Below are 20754 nucleotides of genomic sequence, written 5' to 3' on the forward strand. Positions count from 1 at the left end.
AAAGTGGAACTTTGCCATCCTTGTGTTTCAAATCTCTGTGTACTATGACAAATGTCACTTTTTTATTATATGTCTCATTGTCTTCCGTACCCTCATAATGAGCCAGATTTTTACCTACTCCTTCACTTTGCTTCTGTTTTTGAACCCACAGTTTTGCATGTAGAATGTAAATCACTTAGACATGATTTATGAGCACAGTCAAGTACTTTTTGTACAAATAGCAGAGATTTTACCTCCTGCAAAATAATTCCAGAAGCCAAAATAAAGGCCAAGTATTGAAAATCTGGCTAAGTATATTTATTGCTGGGAGCTATACCTGGACATTAGGATTATAATTAATCAGGTCTGCATGTTGTCTTGATTCAAGATTTGTTGTTTACACTATTTTACAGAATTCATTTGTTAGGTCAAAAGATTTCCATACACAGGGTACTCAGGACTTCTTGAATGTTCTTTAGACCCATTCAGAGCAACCAGTTTGTGTTTAATGAAACATAAGATTCAAAATATGTGTCCATGAATTTTCAAACCAATATCCAAAACTTTCAGAGTCCAGGGAGTTTCTTGAGCTCTGCATCATTGCCGGGGCTTTTCCTGTGTAGAATTACAGGTGTGAGGCTAATAAGAATTGCAAAATTCTAAGTAGCCTCACACCAGCTTTGTAACGTGTTCATGAGATTTTGCTAATCATTGCTCACGCTTCCATTTTTCACTTCAGAAAAAACTGTTTATTGAAATTGAGGCAATTACTAAGAAGAAAGGCAGCTTCTGCCTGCAAAGAATGGCCTTTCACTTTAGAGGGAAACATAAACCAATTGTTGTGCAGCCACCAAAGCAGATTTTTGCACACACACGCTTGCGCGCGCACACACACACACACATATTTCACAAGCATTGCTAATTGTCTTGCACATTTGTAGTACAGTTTCCATCTTGGCACCACATCCATAGTTTTGGGTGGAGAGGAAAAGAGCAGCGGGGGTAATGGGAGACAGAAGAGCCCTGGGGACGTTAGAATGCTGTGAATTTATTGGGGGAGGGAAGAATGGTGTCCCGGAACTACTGAGGAGGAGGGGGAAGGCATGCTATTGGAGGATTGTGGGCAGAAAGGAAAAAGGGGAAGAGCCTAGAAAAGTTTAGATAAGTTAAAATGGTCTATAAAATGGCTTTTCAAAGAGAAAACTAGTGAGGAATCCAGTGGTATAAAATCCCCCCATTCCAGTTCAGTAGTGAATATCTAATCTTTCTAATCTGTCTAATCGTATACATATACACACACTATTGAATATACAGCCTAATACTTATGAAATTGTATGTTTTACTTTCAAGGCATTAGCACATTTGTATTATGGATTCAGAATATGAATTTAAATATTCTTGATTTTTTTTTTATGCTGAAGATACACAGTTTAAAATGCAGCCATTTTAATGTGCTCAGAATTCTCTGTGCTAGTGCACTCTGAATATCTGAATTGTGAATACTGCTGTAATCAGAGCATATTCACTGCATGCATACACGTGGATGCCAATTCACTTTAATTTGTTTCCCGTTTTTCTTTCCCCCAGGGGATAACTGCCCTGATTAGACATCCCTTTTGTCTACTGCCATCACTTTTACCCAGCCTGCTGCTAATTATTGTGACTGCCTTGTAATCCTACTAAACTGAACTACAGAGTTAAAGGAGAGCAGAATTTATACACTGGGTTTTTTATTGTTGAGCTAGTATAGTAACAGTCATTCCAATCGTAATATTTTCTTCAGCTTGAATTGGATAACTTTTCATTACCATCAGTTACAGCAGTCATTTCAGTTTGTATTGGTTGGTCCTTTTATTAGATGGTGCTAATCTTGCTTTATCCCAACTTTCAGCTGTATGGGAAGAGTGAAGTTAACTCTCTGTAACGATTGCAAAACAAAGAATTTTGCATGTGATTATATGACACTCTATATTTGTTAATTTCCACTTAACAAAAGGGTAAAAGCTCTTCCCCTAGGCTAATGCTAATTTGTAATTTCCTGTGAGATGATTATTTTACCTAATCTGCAACTCTATTTATAGTTGATTTAAAAAATAATTTAGCTTGAAAAAATTCAGTTAGAATCATTTAGATTTATCAGATGAGATGAAATTAGCCCCTCCCCCCCAGCATTGATCAGTGTTCTTTTGAAACTGTTCAGAAATTTCCAGACATCCTGGGCCAGCTCCTCCACTGGTGTAAATCAACATAGCTCCACGTAATGGTGTAAATTGAGCTGTGTCAATTTATACCAGCAGAGGATCCAATTTTTTAATTCAGGAAGTGGTCTGTTGGCTTGTGAGAATTCTAATACAGCCAGTTCAAGTACATGAAAGAATCCAGTTTGGCATGTTCATAGTTCTGGAAAAATAAGAACACAATTATTTAAATAATAAAGTGTTTTAGTAGTTGTTAATTTTCAAAAACTAAGAGACAAATCCTCACTTAGTGTAAACTGGTGTAGCTCCATTGAAGTCAGGATATAGCCTTCGATATCAAAAGATCTGAAATTCAATCTTGCAATACCCTGCATGCTAGTCAAGAGTGATACCAACATTTACCCTGACCTGGGATTGAAGTGGATTTGAACCCAAAGGATTTACAAGGATGATAATTTAAAGGACATACTTTTTAAAAGTATTTAGGCATTGCTGAGCTCAGTGTCACAATGCCTAACTGATTTAGGAACCTAAGTCTTGTTTTCAAAAGTGATTGAGGCATGTAGAAGCCCAAATGCCATTGACCGCCATGCTTGGAGCATAAGTGCCTAAATTCCTTTTGAAAATGAAACTTAGGCTCCTGAATCAGTTACACATTGCAACACTGAGTGCAACAACACCTAAAAATCTGGGCCATAGGTTCTGATTCTGACCTCCCTTACATTGCTGTAAATCAGGGATAACTCCACTAGTGTGAAATCAGTTGCTGCATAGGCAAATCAGTAAAATTGCTACTGGAAAGGTGATAGATGAACAAATGTAGCTGTAAGGATGTAACAGTTTGCTGTGTGCACCCTAGGTATGTTTTTTTCAGCAACATTAAAGCTGTTCTTTCTCATTTTGCAGATCTGTCTTAACCGCCGGTGCCAAAATACTAGTATATTCGGTGTTCATGAATGTGCAACAAAATGCCATGGACGCGGAGTAAGTATTACAGAAACAATTTTTTGCAGTCAGTCAATACCCAGTTGAGCAATAAATCATTCATTTGTAACACCTCTGGAATCTATGATTCTTTGTAATATATCAAAGTCTTTTCAACATTTCACTCTAAAGATATTAATTTTCAGTGCCCTTTACACACTGCGAGAAATTAAATGTGATTTTTATTTAACAAAAAAAATTGATCAAGTAGTAATTTATCTTTTTTTTTAAATTAACATTCTGTGATTAAAAGGAATTGTGTCATCTTCAAAGTGATTTTAAGCCTACCCTTCCTTCATGAAGAATTTCCTATTAACATTTCAAACAAGTTGTTTCTCTGTGGTCCCAGCAGTGAGTTATAGTATGCATCTGAATTGAGATTTTTCAAAAAGCACTTCAAAAAGGATTAAAATTAAAAAAATAGCAAAACCATGGTGACTGCAGTGTGGGAATTACAGACAAGTCACCTTAACTTCAGTACCCAGAAAGATAATGAAGCAAATAATTAAGCAAATCAATTTGTGAACAATCTAGAAGATAATAAGGCTGTAAGATAATAAGGCTATAAGTAATAGCATGGATTTGTCAAGAACAAATCCTGTCAAACCAACCTAATAGCTTTTTTTGACAGAGTAACAAGCCTTGTGGATAGGGGAGAAGCAGTAGATGTGGTATATTTTGACTTCGGTAAGGCTTTTGATACTGTCTCACATGACCTTCTCATAAACAACTAGGGAAATAAAACCTAGAGGGAGCTACTATAAGGTGGGTGCATAACTGGTTGGAAAACCATTCCCACAGAGTAGTTATCGGTGGTTCATAGGCAAGCTGGAAGGGCAAATCAAGGGGGGTCCCGCAGGGATCAGTTCTGGGTCTGGTTCTGTTCTATATTTTCATCAGTGATTTAGATAATGGCATAGAGAGTACACTAATAAAGTTTGCAGACGATACCAAGCTGGGAGGGGTTGCAAATGCTTTGGAGGATATAATTAAAATTCAAAATGATCTGGACAAATTGGAGAAATGGTCTGAAGAAAATAGGATGAAATTTCATTATGAACAAATGCAAAGTACTCCACTTAGGAAGGAACAATCAGCTGCGCACATACAAAATGGGAAATGACGGCTTAGGAAGGAGAACTCCAGAAAGGGATCTGGGGGTCATTAGAGGATGACAAGCTAAATATGAGACAACTGTGTAACACTGTTGCAAAAACAACAAACATGCTTCTGGAATGTATTAACAGGAGTGTTATTAAGCAAGACACAGGCAGTAATTCTTCTGCCCTACTCCAGGTTGATTAGGCCTCAACTGGAGTACTGTATCCATTTCTGGGTGCCACATTTCAGGAAAGATGTGGACTAATTGGAGAAAGTCCAGAGAAGAGCAACTATGGTCTAGAAAACATGACCTGTGAGGGAAGACTGAAAAAACTGAGAAGGGACATTATAACAGTTTTCAAGTACATAAAAGGTTGTTACAAGGAGGAAGGAGGAAAAATTGTTCTCCTTAAACTCTGAGGATAGCACAAGAAGAAATGGGCTTAAATTGCAGCAAAGGAGGTTTAGGTTGGGCATTAGGAAAAATTTCCTGTCAGGGTGATTAAGTACTGGAATAAATTGCCTAGGTAGGTTGTGGAATCTCCATCATTGGAGATTTTTAAGAGCAGATTACACAAACACCTGTCAGGGATGGTCTAGATAATGCTTAGTCCTGCCGTGAGTGCAGGGGACTGGACTAGATGAACTTCTGAGGTCCCTTCCAGTCCTATGATTCTATGAAAGTTACATGAGATAGATTTAGATTTAAACCAGTTATGATAATCTATTTCAGTTCACAAAACTTTTTAGCAATAAAGAGCACCTAAATGTTTTTAAACACAATTTATTTTTCATAAAGGTGTTAATTATTTCAAACTACGTCATTTTAATCTTGATGTGATGCACGATTGGTTCATTTGTTTCTGTGAAAGCCTGTGCCAACAGAAATCATGCTTCAAGAACTATAGGAACTAAAAATCCTTTTTTATAATTAATAGATAATATTATAGCTTTTGTTTTGAGAAGATTTGCAGAATCAATGATAACATAACTTCAAGTGCTCGCTCATGTCGATTCCATTCTAGGTGAGTGCGCACCCACGTGCACAGTTGTCAGAGATTTTTGCCTTAGCAGTATCTGTAGGGTCAGCAGTGGCGCCCTCTGGAGTGCTGTGCTCATGCGTCAGTATATTAGGCATTGCCGGCCCTATGCCCTCTTAGTTCCTTCTTACCGCCCATGATGGTTGGTCGGAGAACCTTCCCCTTGCCTTGCAAGTGGATAGCGGTTCTCTCTAACTCTCATTGTTGTTAACTTTGTATGTTGTTTGTTTACAGTAGGTAAGTGTTAAGTAATGTTACTTAGTAAGTTAGAGTCCCAGCGGGGATTTAGCCCCAGGGTGGGGTATGCCCCGATCCCTGGGTTTTAAGCCTTGTTCTGCCTGCAATAGGCCTATTCCTGTTAGTTAGCTGTCACACGTGAAGGACAAGTGTCGCATTTGCAAGAACTTTCATCCTCGAACTCAAAAGCAGTGCAACATTCGTCTAACTAGTTTGAAAGTTTATTTGACGTCCAGCCTTCAGTTTAGGGTGTCAAACCACCAAGCTTTATTGGGGAGATACAAAATTTTAACCTGTGGGACTCAAAAAGTTTAAAGACTCGCTACCCCAGGACTTGGCCCAAGAGTTCACCACCATCTTGGAGGAGGGTACCACAGTGGTAAGGACCTCCCTCCAGATGGCCTGGGACACGGCCGATTCGGCAGCCAGGGTCGGCGCCTCCGCCATGGTAATGAGGTGCAGTTCCTGGCTTCAATCCGCAGGTCTGTCCCAGGAGGTGCAGTCCTCCATCCAGGACCTCCCGTTCGATGGGAGCGGTCTCTTCTCCGAGCAGACAGATGCGAGGCTGCATGGACTTAAGGACATTCGAGCCAAATCCCCTCCTACACCAAACTCCCTCCCAGATCCCGCACCCCTCACCCTCTCCTGCACCCCAACACTCTGCCCCAGCCTGGAGCCCCTTCCTGCACCCAAACTCCCTCCCAGAAAGAAACTAATATAACATCTGTTCTAAGGTAAGAAGTAGGCCATTTTGAATTAATTTAACTATATTTTACATGTTTTCAGACTGAAATGGAACTACAGAACAGCTTTATGTTAATTAAAAGGCAAGATTAGTATAGAGTTAATGCCATAATTGTGATCGTTTTGTTTTAAATTAGGAAAAAGACTTGTATACAGGGGCCCCACAAAATCTAATAGCCCTGGGCCCATAGGAGAGTTAATCTGGCCCTGATCAGGCTTTGCTGTGGTCGATATTGGACTACCTCTGCATCTCAAGCTCCATGGCCTGTCTCTTTCCTCAATTAAGGTCCACTTGGCACTATTTCAGCCTTCCACCCTCCATTCCAGGGCAGGTCGGTCTTTGCTAACAACATGACAATCAGGTTTTTGAAAGGTCTGGAGCAACTCTATCCACGTGTTCATGACCGTGTCCCTCCTTGGGATCTGAATCTCATGTTGACGCGGCTCATGGGTCCCCCTTTTGAGCCTTTGGCTTCCTGCTCCCTTCTTTTACTCTCCTGGAAGGTCTAATTCCATTTTACAAGGACACGGTCCAGCTGTGACCACACCCATTTTTCCTGCCTAAGGTTGTTTCACAGTTTCATGCAACCCAGGACATATACTTACCTGTCTTCTTTCTAAAGCCTCATAAGTCAGATGAGGCACGTAAATTACACTCTCTGGACGTCAGGCGAACATAGGCTTTTACATCGACAGGACCAAGCCGTTCCATAAGTCAACGCACTTGTTTGTCACGGTGGCAGACGGGATGAAAGGTCTTCCAGTGTCCACCTAGAAGAATTCATCATGGATCACCTCCTGCATCTGTTTTTGCTATGATCTGGCTAAAGTGCCTCCACAGCAATTGTAACCGCCCAGACAACAAGGGTGCAAGCCTCATTGGTGGCCTTCCTGGCCCAAGTGCCGATTCAAGATATCTGCAGGGCCGCTACCTGGTCATCTATTCACACTTTCATGTCTCCTTATGCACTTACCCAGCAGATCTGAGATGATGCTGTCTACGGTAGAGCAGTGTTGCAAGCCGTACAACTGTGAACTCCAGGCCCGCCTCCATGGATACTGCTTGTGAGTCACCTAGAATGGAATCTACATGGGCAAACACTCGAAGAAGAAAAAATGGTTACTTGGCTTTCATAACTGTTATTCTTCAAGATGTGTTGCTCGTGTCCGTTCCATTACTCGCCCTCCTACCCCTGAGTCGGAGTTGCAGACAAGAAGGAACTAAGGGGGCGTAGGGCCTGTAGCACCTAATATACCAACGCATGAGCGCGACATTCCAGAGGGCACCACTGCCGACTGTATGGATACCGCTAAGGCAAAAATCTCTGACGACTATGCATGTGGGCACGCACACACCTAGAATCTAATGGACATGAGCAACACATCTCAAAGAACAAGTTACGAAAGGTAAGTAAGTGGGTTTTGTCAGTGTGCGAAAAATAAACATCGATTTACAGATTGGCATGTGTACATCAGTGTTATGGAGAACACATAGTGACTTCTAAGAAGCAAAACAAGAACTTGCAGAGTTGGAGATGGTAATCCTTGTAGAGCTTTAATTTATAAATAAGTGTAGCATAAATGATATGTTTAACTGTCCTTCTGTATGTGGAAAACAAATCAGTTGTAATGTTTTATATGACTCTGGAATATTTTCTTTGAAAGTACTGTGAGACGAAGCGAAGGCTGAGTAAATTATTATTTTTATTGAACTATACAGACTCCCCAAAATACGGCCTTACTGAAAACATGCAAATTGGCTTCCTCAGAAAAAGCATCTTGAGAGATTATTTAACCTAACTAGATTGTCTTGAACAGGATTCTACTGATCAATCTGTTGTCAAGTTTTCCCATGGCAAAGGTTCTGCAGAGCAGTGATGATCAATGTTAGTAGCACTAAGGACCTCCTTGGCACCTTGCCATAAATGCGAGTGTGAGAGTGATAAAGTGTAACTCTGCCTTGCTTAGCCCTATGCAGCACAATGTTTATCTCGTTCAATCATACCATAATGGCAAAAGGTGCATCATTAGCCGCTGCTTAAAATCCTGGCAGCACCTCATTTGGATGGGAGGAACGGGTCTTCCCCTGGGCGAGAACTGAAGGGCTAGCCCTTCGTTGGAGAGCTGAAGGTTTCTTTTTTTTTCTTTTTAGTCTCTCTCCCAAGAATAAAGCACAGGGATCCCGTTAGCTCATTCTCCCTTGTGCAACGGAAACAGGTTGTTATTACCCCATTGGTAGGGTTACCATATGTCCGGATTTTCCTGGACATGTCTGGCTTTTTGGGCCTCAAATCCCTGTCCGGGAGGAAATCCCAAAAAGCTGGACATGTCCGGGAAAATAGGGAGGGAGGTCATGGGGCTTGGGTCTGAGCCGGAGCCGCTGGGGCCGGCGGTGCTCAGCTGGGGGCCGGGGCCGCTGGGACCAGCGGTGCTCGGCCGGGGGCCGGGGCCGGGCCGGGGCTGCTTGGCCAGAACTGGGGCCCGAGCCGAGCTGGGCGAGGGTGGGCCGGAGCTGCTCGGCCGGAACCAGGGCCTGTGCCCCAGGACCCGAGCCAAGCCGAGCGGGAGACACCGGGGCCAGAGCCTCTTGGCCTGGGCCGGCCGGCCACCAGAGGGAGCCGCTCGGCCCGGGGGGCCGGAATGGGCCGCACCGCGCCCCGCCCCAGGCCCAGCCCCCGCTCCATCTCCAGCCCCAGCTTATCTGCTGCCTCCCTGTTTCAGGCTTCCCGCAAACATTTTATTTGCAGGAAGCAGGGGAGGGGGAGGAGCAGGGGGGGGCGGAGCATTCAGGGGAGGGGCAAAGTTGGGGCGGGGACTTTGGGGAAGGGGTGGGGGCGGGAAGGGTCGGAGTTGGAGTGGGGCTGGGGCGGAGTTGGGCGGGGAAGGAGCGGAGTTGAGGGTGGGCCAGGGCCCCATGGAGTGTCTTCCTTTTTTTAAATTAAAATATGGTAACCCTACTTATTGGGTCCGTTCCTTGGTGCTCCCTCATGCTGCAGGGAGCACTCCCTGACTGAGCCATGTGCTTCTATCTCTGCCTAACTATAGGCTAAGCAAATAGAGCACCACTGTGGGACACTAGTATATATATACACCTCTACTCCGATATAACGCGACCCATTATAAGACGAATTTGGATATAACGCAGTAAAGCAGTGCTCCGGGGGGGGGGCAGGGCTGTGCACGCCGGCGGATCAAAGCAAGTTCGATATAACGCGGTTTCACCTATAATGCGGTAAGATTTTTTGGCTCCTGAGGACAGCGTTATATTGGGGTAGAGGTGTATATATATTTTCAGGTCATGCAAATCTAGTTTCAAGGAGAAAAGTTTTAGTCACAGGAACCTGGGGCAGGTCAGGTCTCTTCAGAGGTGTCCACCTTGCACCATCCTTCTCATCTGTCAAGATCCCTCTTCTTTCAACCTGCATATCCAGTGTGATCAAACTCTGTCCTGCTTCCAGTTCCCTGTCTCCTCCCTTTGGCTGGGAATGTTGGTCACCCTTATTGCTGAGGCCTGAGAAGTGGCAGAATCAGTAGGCAGTCCAGCACAGGTAGGTTAGGATTGGACAGAGAAGCAAGCTGCTCCGGCATTGTCGGGGCGTTAGGAAGCTGAGAGGAATCTTGTTCCTTTCAAGGGAGAAGGAACAGGAGTTGTGAGAAAGGTTTATAGTTCCAATAGAGGTACTAGATGGCACTTACAGTTCAAATTATCACCTGCAATACGTGAATAGTGATTTAGGTTCCACGTTGCTATTAGGCTATACACATTTTGAAAAATGTATAAGTAATTGTATTTAATCGAGGTTGTGGCAGCAGGCTGATTTGGATGTGTCCCTGTTGTGACATGAGCTTTAATCCCCATGCATCTACCACTGCCTGAGTGAAAGCTCCTATAGTCTGATAAGATTCAATCCAAGCTGCCTGGAATAACTTTTCATATTACTTCATTTGTTGTCATTTTATTTTGAAGGTCTGTAACAATAAAAAAAATTGTCACTGCGAAGCTGACTGGGCCCCTCCCCATTGTGACAAGCCAGGGTTTGGTGGCAGCATGGACAGTGGACCAACCAGACAAGCAGGTTAGTAATAGCTGGTGCTTTCCTGCCATTCCATGGTAGAAAGTGAAAATACAAATGGGTTTTATTGAAAATATGTACTGAGACTGCAAAACTGTCAATAAATTGGGCAAGCTAGTCCAAATGAATTGGCACTAATTAAAATTTAATGAAGCCAAAAACACTGCCAGTTGATTGTAGCAATGTAGTTGCATAATTAAGAACACAACCCAGAGATTTTGTTTGTTTTTAAAAGTACACTATCCAGTTAGGTAGTTCTGGGATGTGGGGCGATGTTATATTGGTGTGAGCACAAGATTATGAACCAGGAACTCAAGTTTTAACCCTAACTCAGTGTGTGGACATGAGCAAGTACAGTAACGTAACTTTTCAACTGCTGTAAGGGCTTATAGAGTACCCTGTAACAGTTCCCACGTATTTATTGAGTCTCTATATCATATTATCATATAAGAGATAGACACAGTGTTTCTGATCTACCTTGAGATACATCAAACTCCAAAGCATCCTCCATTGACTACAGCATCACTGTATCAGCATCAGCATGGGTTTATGGAAAATAAATCTTTTCAGACTAACTTGATATCTTTTCCATATGACATTACAAGTTTGCGTGTTAAAAGTAACAGTGTTGATGTAATTTACTTAGACATCTGTAAGGCATTTGACTTGATACCACACAACATTTTGATTAAAAAACTAGAATACAGAATTATCATCACAAACAATAAATGGATTAAAAATTGGCTAACAGAGAGGTCTGAAAATGTAATTGCAAACAGGGAATCATCATTGACCAGGTGTGTTTCTAGTGGGTTTCAGGGATTGTTTCTTGGTGTGACCTGAAAGAAAACTTAATATTCACTTATGACACAAAGACTGTGGGAGTGGTAAGTAATGAATATGACAGGTCACTGATACAGAACAAACTGGATCACTTCCAAACCATGTGTATTTTAATATGGTCAAATATAAACAAAGAATACTTACAGAATGGGGGACTCTGACCTGGAAATAAACTTGGAGGTCATGGCAGATAATCAGCTCTACATGTGCTGCTAGTGCAACCCTTTGACCAAAAGGGCTAATGCAATCCTTGGATGCATAAACAAGGAATCTCGAGTAATATTAAGGATAGTACCTCAATATATGGCACTGGTGTAACCGCTGTTGGAATACTGTGTCCGGTTCTGGGGTCTACAATCCAAGAAGGATGTTGATGATAAATTGGAGAGGGTTAAGAACAGATCCACAAGAATGATTAGTGGATTGTAAAAGATGTCTTACAGTGATGGACTCAAGGAGCTCAATCTATTTAACAAAGAGAAGGTTAACAGATGACTTGGTCACAGTTTGTAAGTACCTATGTGAGGAACAAAAAATTGACAATGTGCTTTTCAATCTAGCAGACCAAGGATATAACAAGATCTAAAGGCTGGAGGTTTAAACTAGACAAATTCAGACTACAGATAAAGTGCAGATTTTTGACAGTGAGAGTAATTAACCACTGGAACAGTTTAGTAAGGATCATGGTGGATTTTCTATCACTAGCAATTTTTTAAAACAAGATTGGATGTTTTTCTGAAAGATATGCTCTAGTTCAAAAAGAAATTAATTCAAGGAAGTTCTATGGCCTATGTTATATAGGAGGGCAGACTAGATGGTTACAGTGGTCCTTCTAGCTTTATACTCTGTGAATTTCAATAGTATATTTGTACTGTTTGTGCATGCAAAGCCACGCCCACAACTGTGTGCCTAATGTAAGCCTGAAATTACTGTCGTTACAAGTGCAAATCGGGAATTTGTGCAATCAGATGGCCAGACATTCATGCATGCTATTAACTGATTTGCATGCATGCACGCACTTTTAAAAATCGGAACCTCAGAATATGACAAATCCAGAAAAATAAGCAACTGTGATATGGGGACTTTAAGAACGGGCTTTTGTAGAGGGGAAAACTTCTGAATATGTCAAAATTAAACATAAATGCTTTTAACTTTCACATATATTTAAAAGTTCTTCTCAAATTTGATGATAATGGAAGATGTATATATTTCCTTTACCCAGTGCCTTCAAATTCCCTACTGGCCAGTGCATCCTATTTCTCCTCTAGCCAGAGACAGATTTTTTTGATACGTGTTAATAATCCTTGATAATCCTTAGACAATTGTGGGCGTGGCTTTGCATGCACAAACAGTACAAATACACTATTGAAAATCAGTCTCATAATTCACAGAGTATAAAGCTAGAAATAGAGTATAAAGCTAGACCACTGTAACCATCTACTGTGCACTCCTATATTTATATTTCAGCATACCATAACTTTAGTGATTTCAATGGAGTTCTAATTTATATCAGTGACAGGAGAATTAGGCCCCTAGTCTACTCACATTTGCATATGTGGCCTATGATTTCCTGGGAAGTAATCTGAGCTCTTTTCATATGAATAATGCTATTCAAAAGTAAATTGGATTGTATTCTCTACATACTGGATCCTGCAGTGAATTGTAATGCTGAACTAGTGACCTCACAATCATTTCCATGGCAACAACATGACATTATGATTTCACTGCAGGACATAGCAGAAAGAAGATTCTGGGTTCTGAGGGAGAAAGAGCTTATTCAAACACTAAACATCCAACAAAATAGCAAAGAAACTGAGCTCAAGAAGTGAGCAAGTACAGTTATTAACGTGTAAATAGTCTCATTTTTCCAGGTTTGCTCTAACACAAGTCCTTCTTTAACTCACCTTGCTATGGCTAAGTAGTGCAGGGAACTACAAAATCTGACTGTACATATCATGTAGAATGTGCTGCACTACATAGCGGTAACTGGGGAGAAGGCAAATACGGGGTGTCTTCAATAATTCAGTTCTCTTCTTTGGAAGGAAGCTCTTTAATGTTACTTTTAAAATAGTTTTCTGCAGTTTTATATATCATGATACTTTTGCCATCTATTTTCAATGACCATGCTATATTCAGTAGTATTGGGAATGAACAAATATAGAAATTGCTAGGGGAGCTAATTTTCCTTCCCTGACACTTGCGCTTTAAATATGAGCAGTTGATACAAGGTTTGGATTATGATCTGAATAGTTTGCACATCTGTTAATCAAACTGTAGAAGGATTCGCTCAATAAAAGACACACAGTCATTTACCTTAGTTAAATGTGACATGTGGCCTGATTTGTCTTTAGTAACTGATTTTACCCAGCTGACTTTTACTAAATCCGTGTACTCAGCACACTATAGCTTTATTAAATAGCAGCACTACATATTTAACAGAATCGTTATGTAAAGATAAATTAAATGTAATTGCCTATACTCGGTTTACTAATTTTATTTAGCTTTTAGTACTGGAAAGAGATTTATTACTGTTACTCTGAGTTAAAGTGCTCTATGTCGCTGTCAGTCAACGCCATCAATACTGTCAATTGCATTGGCCAATGTCTAGTTGAGGTTAGGGTATGTTGAAGATCTAGCTGGCTGAAATTCAATCAGGATAAGACTGAGATAATGCTGATAGGTTGCCATTGTAAGCATTATAACTGTACCTTTTACTGAGGGTGAGAAATTCCATATATTGTTAGAGTTTGTAGTTCTGGAGTATTATTGCATCTCCAGCTGCTGGTAGATGATCATATAGCAGACCTGTCTACCAGAGTTTTTTTCCATTTCTTCCTGACCACAAGATTGTAACTGTTTTTTTTTTTTTTTTTTTTTGGGGGGGGGGGGGGTGTTAGGTGCAAACCTTGCGGGCATGATTAATTCATGTCTTTGTTACCTTTAGATTAGACTATTGCAATGTGCTCTGCACAAAACTGCACTTTAAATCATTCTGGAAACCTAAGGCAGTGTAGAAGGCAGCACGTTAAATGGTGTGTCTCATCACAAGCACATGATACCATATTCTCACATTGCTTGCTCCTTGATTTCCAAATTGAGATTAAGATGTTGGCTTTGACGTATAAAGCCCTAAGGGCTTGAGACCTTCCCGCTCCCCCTGCCATACTGCCACAGCTGCAGTTAGCAGAGAGCCTTGAGCTGGAGCTCCCTGTTGGTATAAAAGAGAGAGAGAGAGAGAGAGTGCTCCTGGCAGGGTTTGCTCTGGATTGGGTTGGATGGAATCTTTGATTAGATTATTTTCTGGTTTTGGAAGAGCAGAAGCTGCCAGCATTATTCATTACTGCATATTACTGTATTTAGAGCAAAGGCCACCCATTATTCCATTCCATCTGTTGTTACTGAGCTCAAGGAGCCATAACCATTGTCACAGCAGTTACCAACCTGTAATGTAAAAGGCTGACATTTGGATTGTAAAATCCAGAGTAATGCAATCCAAATAACACTGTGAAATGGGCCAGTGGAATACAGTGAAACCTGGTAATGAAATTGCCATTCTGTAGTGTCTTAAATAAATACAACCATGAGTGGTCTTGTTACTTAATTTGACCCTTAAATGGCAAACATTATGTTTTTCCACCATAAGACAACTGATTTTTACACTTTCACTAATATCCATTTCCAGTGGAGAAAACTTTGGTAAACCGAGACACAACCATTTTGCTATCAGCTGTTGAGTTTTGTGTAGTATCTCAAATTGAAGCTTACCAATAAACTATCAAAGTTTTTAGTATTTGTATCACTAAGAGTTGATATTTAATTGCTTCTTCCCTCTTTCAGTGCACTTCTCTGTATTTTTTTTCCAGTTTTCTGCTTTGGATATTTATACAGTTGAGGAATGAGTCTATCAGCTTGTATTTAACCATTTTGTTTTTGGCGTTGACAGAAACAAATGATGTGAGAATTAAGTTCAAGCATAATCATAGCAGAAATACTACCTTATTAATTCCCTAATGTATTATTTACTAATTGCATTTTGTATGTTGCTAGAAAGCAGGCCTAGCCAGCAATATCCCACTCTTGATATCAGACAGATTTCATCATAACTGACTCCATCACAAGTCAAAAAATGTGTTTTATTTCAGATAATAGAAGTTTAACCATAGGAATACTCGTAACCATTCTGTGCCTTATTGTTGCTGGTTTAATCATGTATCTCAAAAGGAAGACTTTGATTAGACTGCTATTTACAAATAAAAAGACAACAATAGAGAAACTAAGGTATGATAATTTTTCTTAACTACCCACTCATTTTAATAAACTTCAATAGAAACTGACTGTACTCATTACATTTCTCAGTACTTGTGGTGCGTCTATGAGACATTTACTATACTAAAAGTGGATTCATTCTTTAATTAAGATGAGTTTTTCAGAAGTGTTCTTTCTTCACTTCAACTTCAGTGACGTCAGTAAATAAAATGGGGTTTGACTATATGCCTTTTTATTATGCTTTCTGTGATAAGCAATTAAAAAGTAAAGGAAACTTTGCCTTGATTTTGGGTTGCTTGAAATATTTTCATTATCTGGCTTGGCCTTTTATCTAAACTCAGTCAAGTGAGCTAAAACTTCCGTATTTGAGGTCATTACTACTTAAATGCTAGACTCATTAGAACAGTCTCTTGGGTGCTATAAAACTGCATTTCCACAGATTGCAAGAGCTAATTTAACAGACTAGTGGCTTCAAAAAATCAATATTTATTTTTATTCTTGCAAGATTTTTAGATAATTTTTACATTTCCTTGTTTTCCATAGAGAGCAAAAATAAGAAAGCCCTTTCAAAGTGTTATTCTGAGAACGATACTGTGAAAAAAGTAAAGCTGTAAGAACAAAGTTGCATTCAATAAGTGTATACTTGTATTGCAGGTCTGTGAGTCCAGCAAGGCCTTCCAGTTCATTTGAGCCTAATCATGTTCATACTACAACTCTCAGTAAAAATCTAGTCATAAAGCCACAAAATTTAAACATACATCAGGTGGGTTCTTAAACAGTCAAAGTATCATTATTAGAATTTGATATACATTTCCTGTATGTTTGAAGTAATTATGACACTTATTATCATTAAGTATTAAAATTATATAAAACGATGAACTAGTTAAACAAGAGCAGAAAAAGTGGGTCCAAAATGCACTTTGGCTTCCAAGTTCCAAACAGATGGAGACTCAAATGTTGAAAGGAAATACAGTTAGTCTCTGGGATACAGCCAGCCATCTCAGACAGAAGCACTACCTTCTGAACAGCCAAGGATTAGTGTTTGAATAGGCTTCTGGAAGTTGTTAATTGCTTGTTCTCTGGCTACAGAAAAGGAGTTTAGGGGTACGGTAAAGCAGGGAGGGAAAGAAGGGCAAAGCAAGTGCAGAACAAGGAAGATTACAGTGTTTCAAACAATATTGTTTGTATCCATAATATTCATTGGGATTTTTTAAAACTACCAATTTTATTATTTTATGGCTCTATAGAGAGATGGTCCGAGAAGATTGCTACCATATCAGACTACTGACATCAGTAACTCTGTAAAGACATCTGATTTACAGCGGTCAAAAACACCCAAGCGAGTCCTACCACCCCTTCACCAGCTACCCTGTCCTCAAACTGTACCTGCACGACCACTGCCAGCTAACCCATCTCTTAGGCTTGCTCAGGTAAATCTACATTTTCTTTCTTTCTTATATTTACAGATAGTGATGTCAGGCTACAGACTGCAGCATGAATAACAGCATATAATAAATCAGAATAAAATGTTTTATCACTTTTCATATATGGGTTCTCCCACAGCATTTCCTGTTTGATTGATAGTGTAAAGAGTGGATAGCCAGACAGCAGTCATTATGGCTTAGCTCCTGAGCTTGTGTAAAGTGGTGTAGCTCCAGTTAAGTAAATGGAAGTGTTCTGATTATTCTGAATGAGGATTTGGCCTTAACTATTCCTTGTACTTCAGCCAATTAAAAGACCAAGTTAGTACATGGTTGCAATATATAGTACAGGTGGGAACTTTACCATGGAACCTTTCTGTAACTGGGTAAACATCAAGGGTATTTTCCAGTTTAGCATACATGTCAACACTAAAATTTGCAGTGGAGTTATCCTCTGTGTTGTAACTGGTTTCCCTTTCTTGGTTACATGTGTTGATGAAAGGGACTTTAAACAAGGGAATGTTGGCCAGGTGACCACTATTATTGCTGCTCCTTCCTATAAGTAAAGATCCTTTTTACCATTACTCATGTGAGAGGAGATGGTCATGTGGCTGAAGTGCAAGATTGAGAATCAAAGGTACCTCTTTGCTGCAGAGTTAATTCGCATGATCACCATCCAGGTTAGCCTAGCCTGCATCTGTGCAGCCACACTGCAAATCTCTAGATGAATTACTGTGTGCTCCCTGGTGCTGTACTCACCTATATATAGTGTTAGGACTTCTCAGGACATATCCTTTGATAGTTCTTTGTGCTGCAGTTAACTGAACCACTCTGATTCTTTCCTGGTGAATTGTGGAAGAATTTTTCTGTCCTTCTGCGCTGATACACAAGGAATTGTGGGAGGGCACTGGAAAAGTATTAGCACTCGAGTGATTTAGCCTTTGTCCTCACTGCAAAGTGGCCAGGTTACTAGCCCAGGTGAAAGCTTCACTTGAGTTTTAGCCTGCAGCCCCAGATAAGCCAGTTAGCTCAGGCTGAAGCACCACCAAACTTGAATGATAGAAAGTTTTGTATGCGAACAGAAAGGGAACAAGGGCAACACCTGAGTAAGATCCTGATTTAACTCTGCAATGAAGACATAGCACAAGAGATTTTCCAGGTTTGTTTTTTGTACGACTTTGGACAAGACACTAAGCCACTCTGTACCTGTTTCCTCATTTGTGAAATGGGATTAATATCTGCAAGTCCTTCCTGTCAAGGACCTGTGACACTCAACTTCAGCACCTCCGCAAGTTCCTCATGGCGGAAGTGCGCTGACCTCATGTGGAGTCCAATCCCTGACCGGAGATGCCGACAGTGCATCGCCCATCACTGGCGGTGAGCGTCCCACCTTCAGCTTCACACCCGATTCCATTGGCACCACCAAGACATAAGAAGGAGAGTCCCAAGCGCTCTCGTGAACACTGCAGCAGGTCTGCATCATGGACCGCTGTCCGCACCATGTTTCCTCCCCAAGCCAGGTTCGTCTGGGTTAGACTTCGTGTGACGACCCCTCAGGCCCATCCCCTAAGGCAGGGGGCAAGGCAAAGCAGAAGCAAGAGCCGCTGGAATTTCTGGTTCCCACAAGGACCAAAGATCACAACAGCCTGCCAGCGTGTGCCACGCAGCCGTGGCAGGACTCTCTGGGTTCTGCTCTGCATACCCCTTCTCAGAGCAGCAGACAGCGGGATGTGCCCAGGACACTGGGCTGGATGGATCTGCTGATCCCCACGTCCCACCTCAAGCAGCTGTACCTGCCCTCACTGCTTCTTTCGGCCCCCCAGCCACCTTCACCAGCGGATGAGCTGCCTCTCCTCAGCTGCAACCTGCCCCTGCCGGTTGCGGTACCACCTGCACCAATGGCTTCGCAACTGCCGGAGACTTCTTCAGACTCAGAGGGCTTCTCAGCAGAAAAGCCGTCCTTCTCCCTGGTCTCCCAGCATAGTGCGGACTCCCAGGCTTGCCCACCCTTTCTGGCCCCCTATGCTCCAGGCCTGCCTGGATGGTACCTGTACCCGTGGAGCCCACAGTGCCATCACAACCCAGCCTTGTGGCACCACTGGACCATGTGGGATCCTTACTGCCGCCCGTACCCACCATCGGTGGCCTAATACCAGCCCTCAGCCCCTCTGCTAGCTCCCATAGTCTTGGACCAGGAGGAGGACCCAGCGCTTGATCCAACACCAGCAGTACTGATGGCAGCCTCCTCCTCTCTGGACAAGGCCCTTATCCCACCGACCCTCTTCCCTCCTGACAATCACCACCATTACCAGGATCTGCTACTTCAGGTGGCCCTGGAGTGGGTGTGCCCCTTGAAAAGGTCCAAGACCAACCAGACTAGCCAATGGACATTCTCCAGGTGCAGGTCTGATGCTTGTAGCTCTGCCCATTCACAATGCCATTCTACAACCTGCATGAGCAGTGTGGCACATGTTAGCATCCTGCGTCCCCACACCCAATAAGTCGGAAGGCAGATACTTTGTGCCAGCTAAGGAGGCTGACTTTCTGTTTTCCCATCCCCACATGGCCATGGAACGGGCACACCAGCACTCCTCCTCTTCCACCCCCCTGGATAAGGTGGCAAAATGCCTAGACCTCATGGGTTGCAAACTCTACTCCTCTGCGGCCTTTCAATTCCGCATTCTAACTATCAAGCTCTGCTAATGAAGTGTGCTTTCAACAATTATACCGAGCTGATGGAGTTCTTGGAGGACATCCCGCATGACAAGCACCAGTGGTTCCAAGCCCTGCTGGATGAGGGCTGCATGATGGCCAAAGTAAGCCTCCAGGCCGTGGTGGATGCGATGGACATGTCCTCCCGCTCCCTGGCCACAGGGGTAGCGATGCGATGTGAAGTGTGTCTCCAGTTGTCCAGCTTTCCCAGGTTGGTCCAGTCCACCATCCCAGACCTCCCTTTTGACAAGGAACAGCTGTTCTCCACAAAGACTGACGAGGCCTTGCATTCATTGAAGGACTCTCAAGCGGCCCTTCAATCCTTTGGGATCTACACCTCTGCTGCCAACAATCTAAGCTGGAGTTCCAGCAGAGCCCATACCCACCATACCAACCTACCTACACTAAATACCAGGAGCTGGCCCGCAAGCGCCCCTGCTCCCAGCACCCACTGCCATCAGCCACCTCCACAACCACACCTCGCCACCAGCAAAAGGCCCGATATTGGCGCAATAGTCGAGACCTCTGAACCCTCCACTTCATTGCCTGCAGCCCCCGTGCCACCTTTGCGGGCCATCTTGCCATATTTACCCACCACTGGGGCAAGATGACCATGGATCGATGGGTAGTGGAGATCATGCAACATGGCTATTTGATAGAGTTTCTCACCTTCCCACCTCACCGGGCCCCCACTTTCCCGGGCTCTCTCTACGGAGCTCTGTCCACGACATCCTCCTTCAACACAAGGCGGGCATTCTCCTCAGGAAGGATACTATCGAACCTGTGCCCATCACCTTCATTGGCACGGGCTTCTACTCCCTGTACTTTCTCATCCCAAAGAAGGATGGTGGCCTTCGCCCTATCCTCGATCTCTGCTTACTCAATACTTTCATCGGAAAGAGCAAGTTCCATATGGTGACACTCACTTCCATCATTCCCTCCCTCTCCCAGAGGGCATGGTTCGCAGTCCTCAACGTGAAAGACGTATATTTCCATATTAACATCCACTTGGCCCACCACGAGTTCCTCTGCTTCTGTGTGGGCGACAACCACTATCAATTCAGCGTCCTTCCATTTGGCATCGCCACAGCCCTCAGGATCTTCACCAATGTCTTTGCAGTCATAGCAGCTCACCTCTGCCGAGGGGGGGCACTTT

At 42.5% G+C, this 20754-nt stretch overlaps 1 protein-coding gene across 3 annotated transcripts in view; it reads left to right on the forward strand.

Moving 5' to 3' along the window:
- The window catches only part of ADAM12 (ADAM metallopeptidase domain 12), a 308978-nt gene that overhangs the window by 265544 nt on the left and 22680 nt on the right, over positions 1 to 20754 (forward strand). For all 3 annotated transcript variants that reach the window (XR_008445733.1, XM_054035537.1, XM_054035538.1), the window contains exons 17-21: positions 3084 to 3161; positions 10251 to 10359; positions 15342 to 15477; positions 16120 to 16228; positions 16713 to 16895. Coding sequence is in view for 2 of the 3 variants with exons in the window: in XM_054035537.1 (XP_053891512.1) it covers positions 3084 to 3161; positions 10251 to 10359; positions 15342 to 15477; positions 16120 to 16228; positions 16713 to 16895 (615 nt within the window). In the remaining variant the exon portion in view is untranslated. The remainder of the gene's footprint in view (positions 1 to 3083; positions 3162 to 10250; positions 10360 to 15341; positions 15478 to 16119; positions 16229 to 16712; positions 16896 to 20754) is intronic.

This window comes from Malaclemys terrapin, chromosome 7 (genome assembly GCF_027887155.1).
Source record: "Malaclemys terrapin pileata isolate rMalTer1 chromosome 7, rMalTer1.hap1, whole genome shotgun sequence".
NCBI classification, from domain to species: Eukaryota; Metazoa; Chordata; order Testudines; family Emydidae; genus Malaclemys; species Malaclemys terrapin.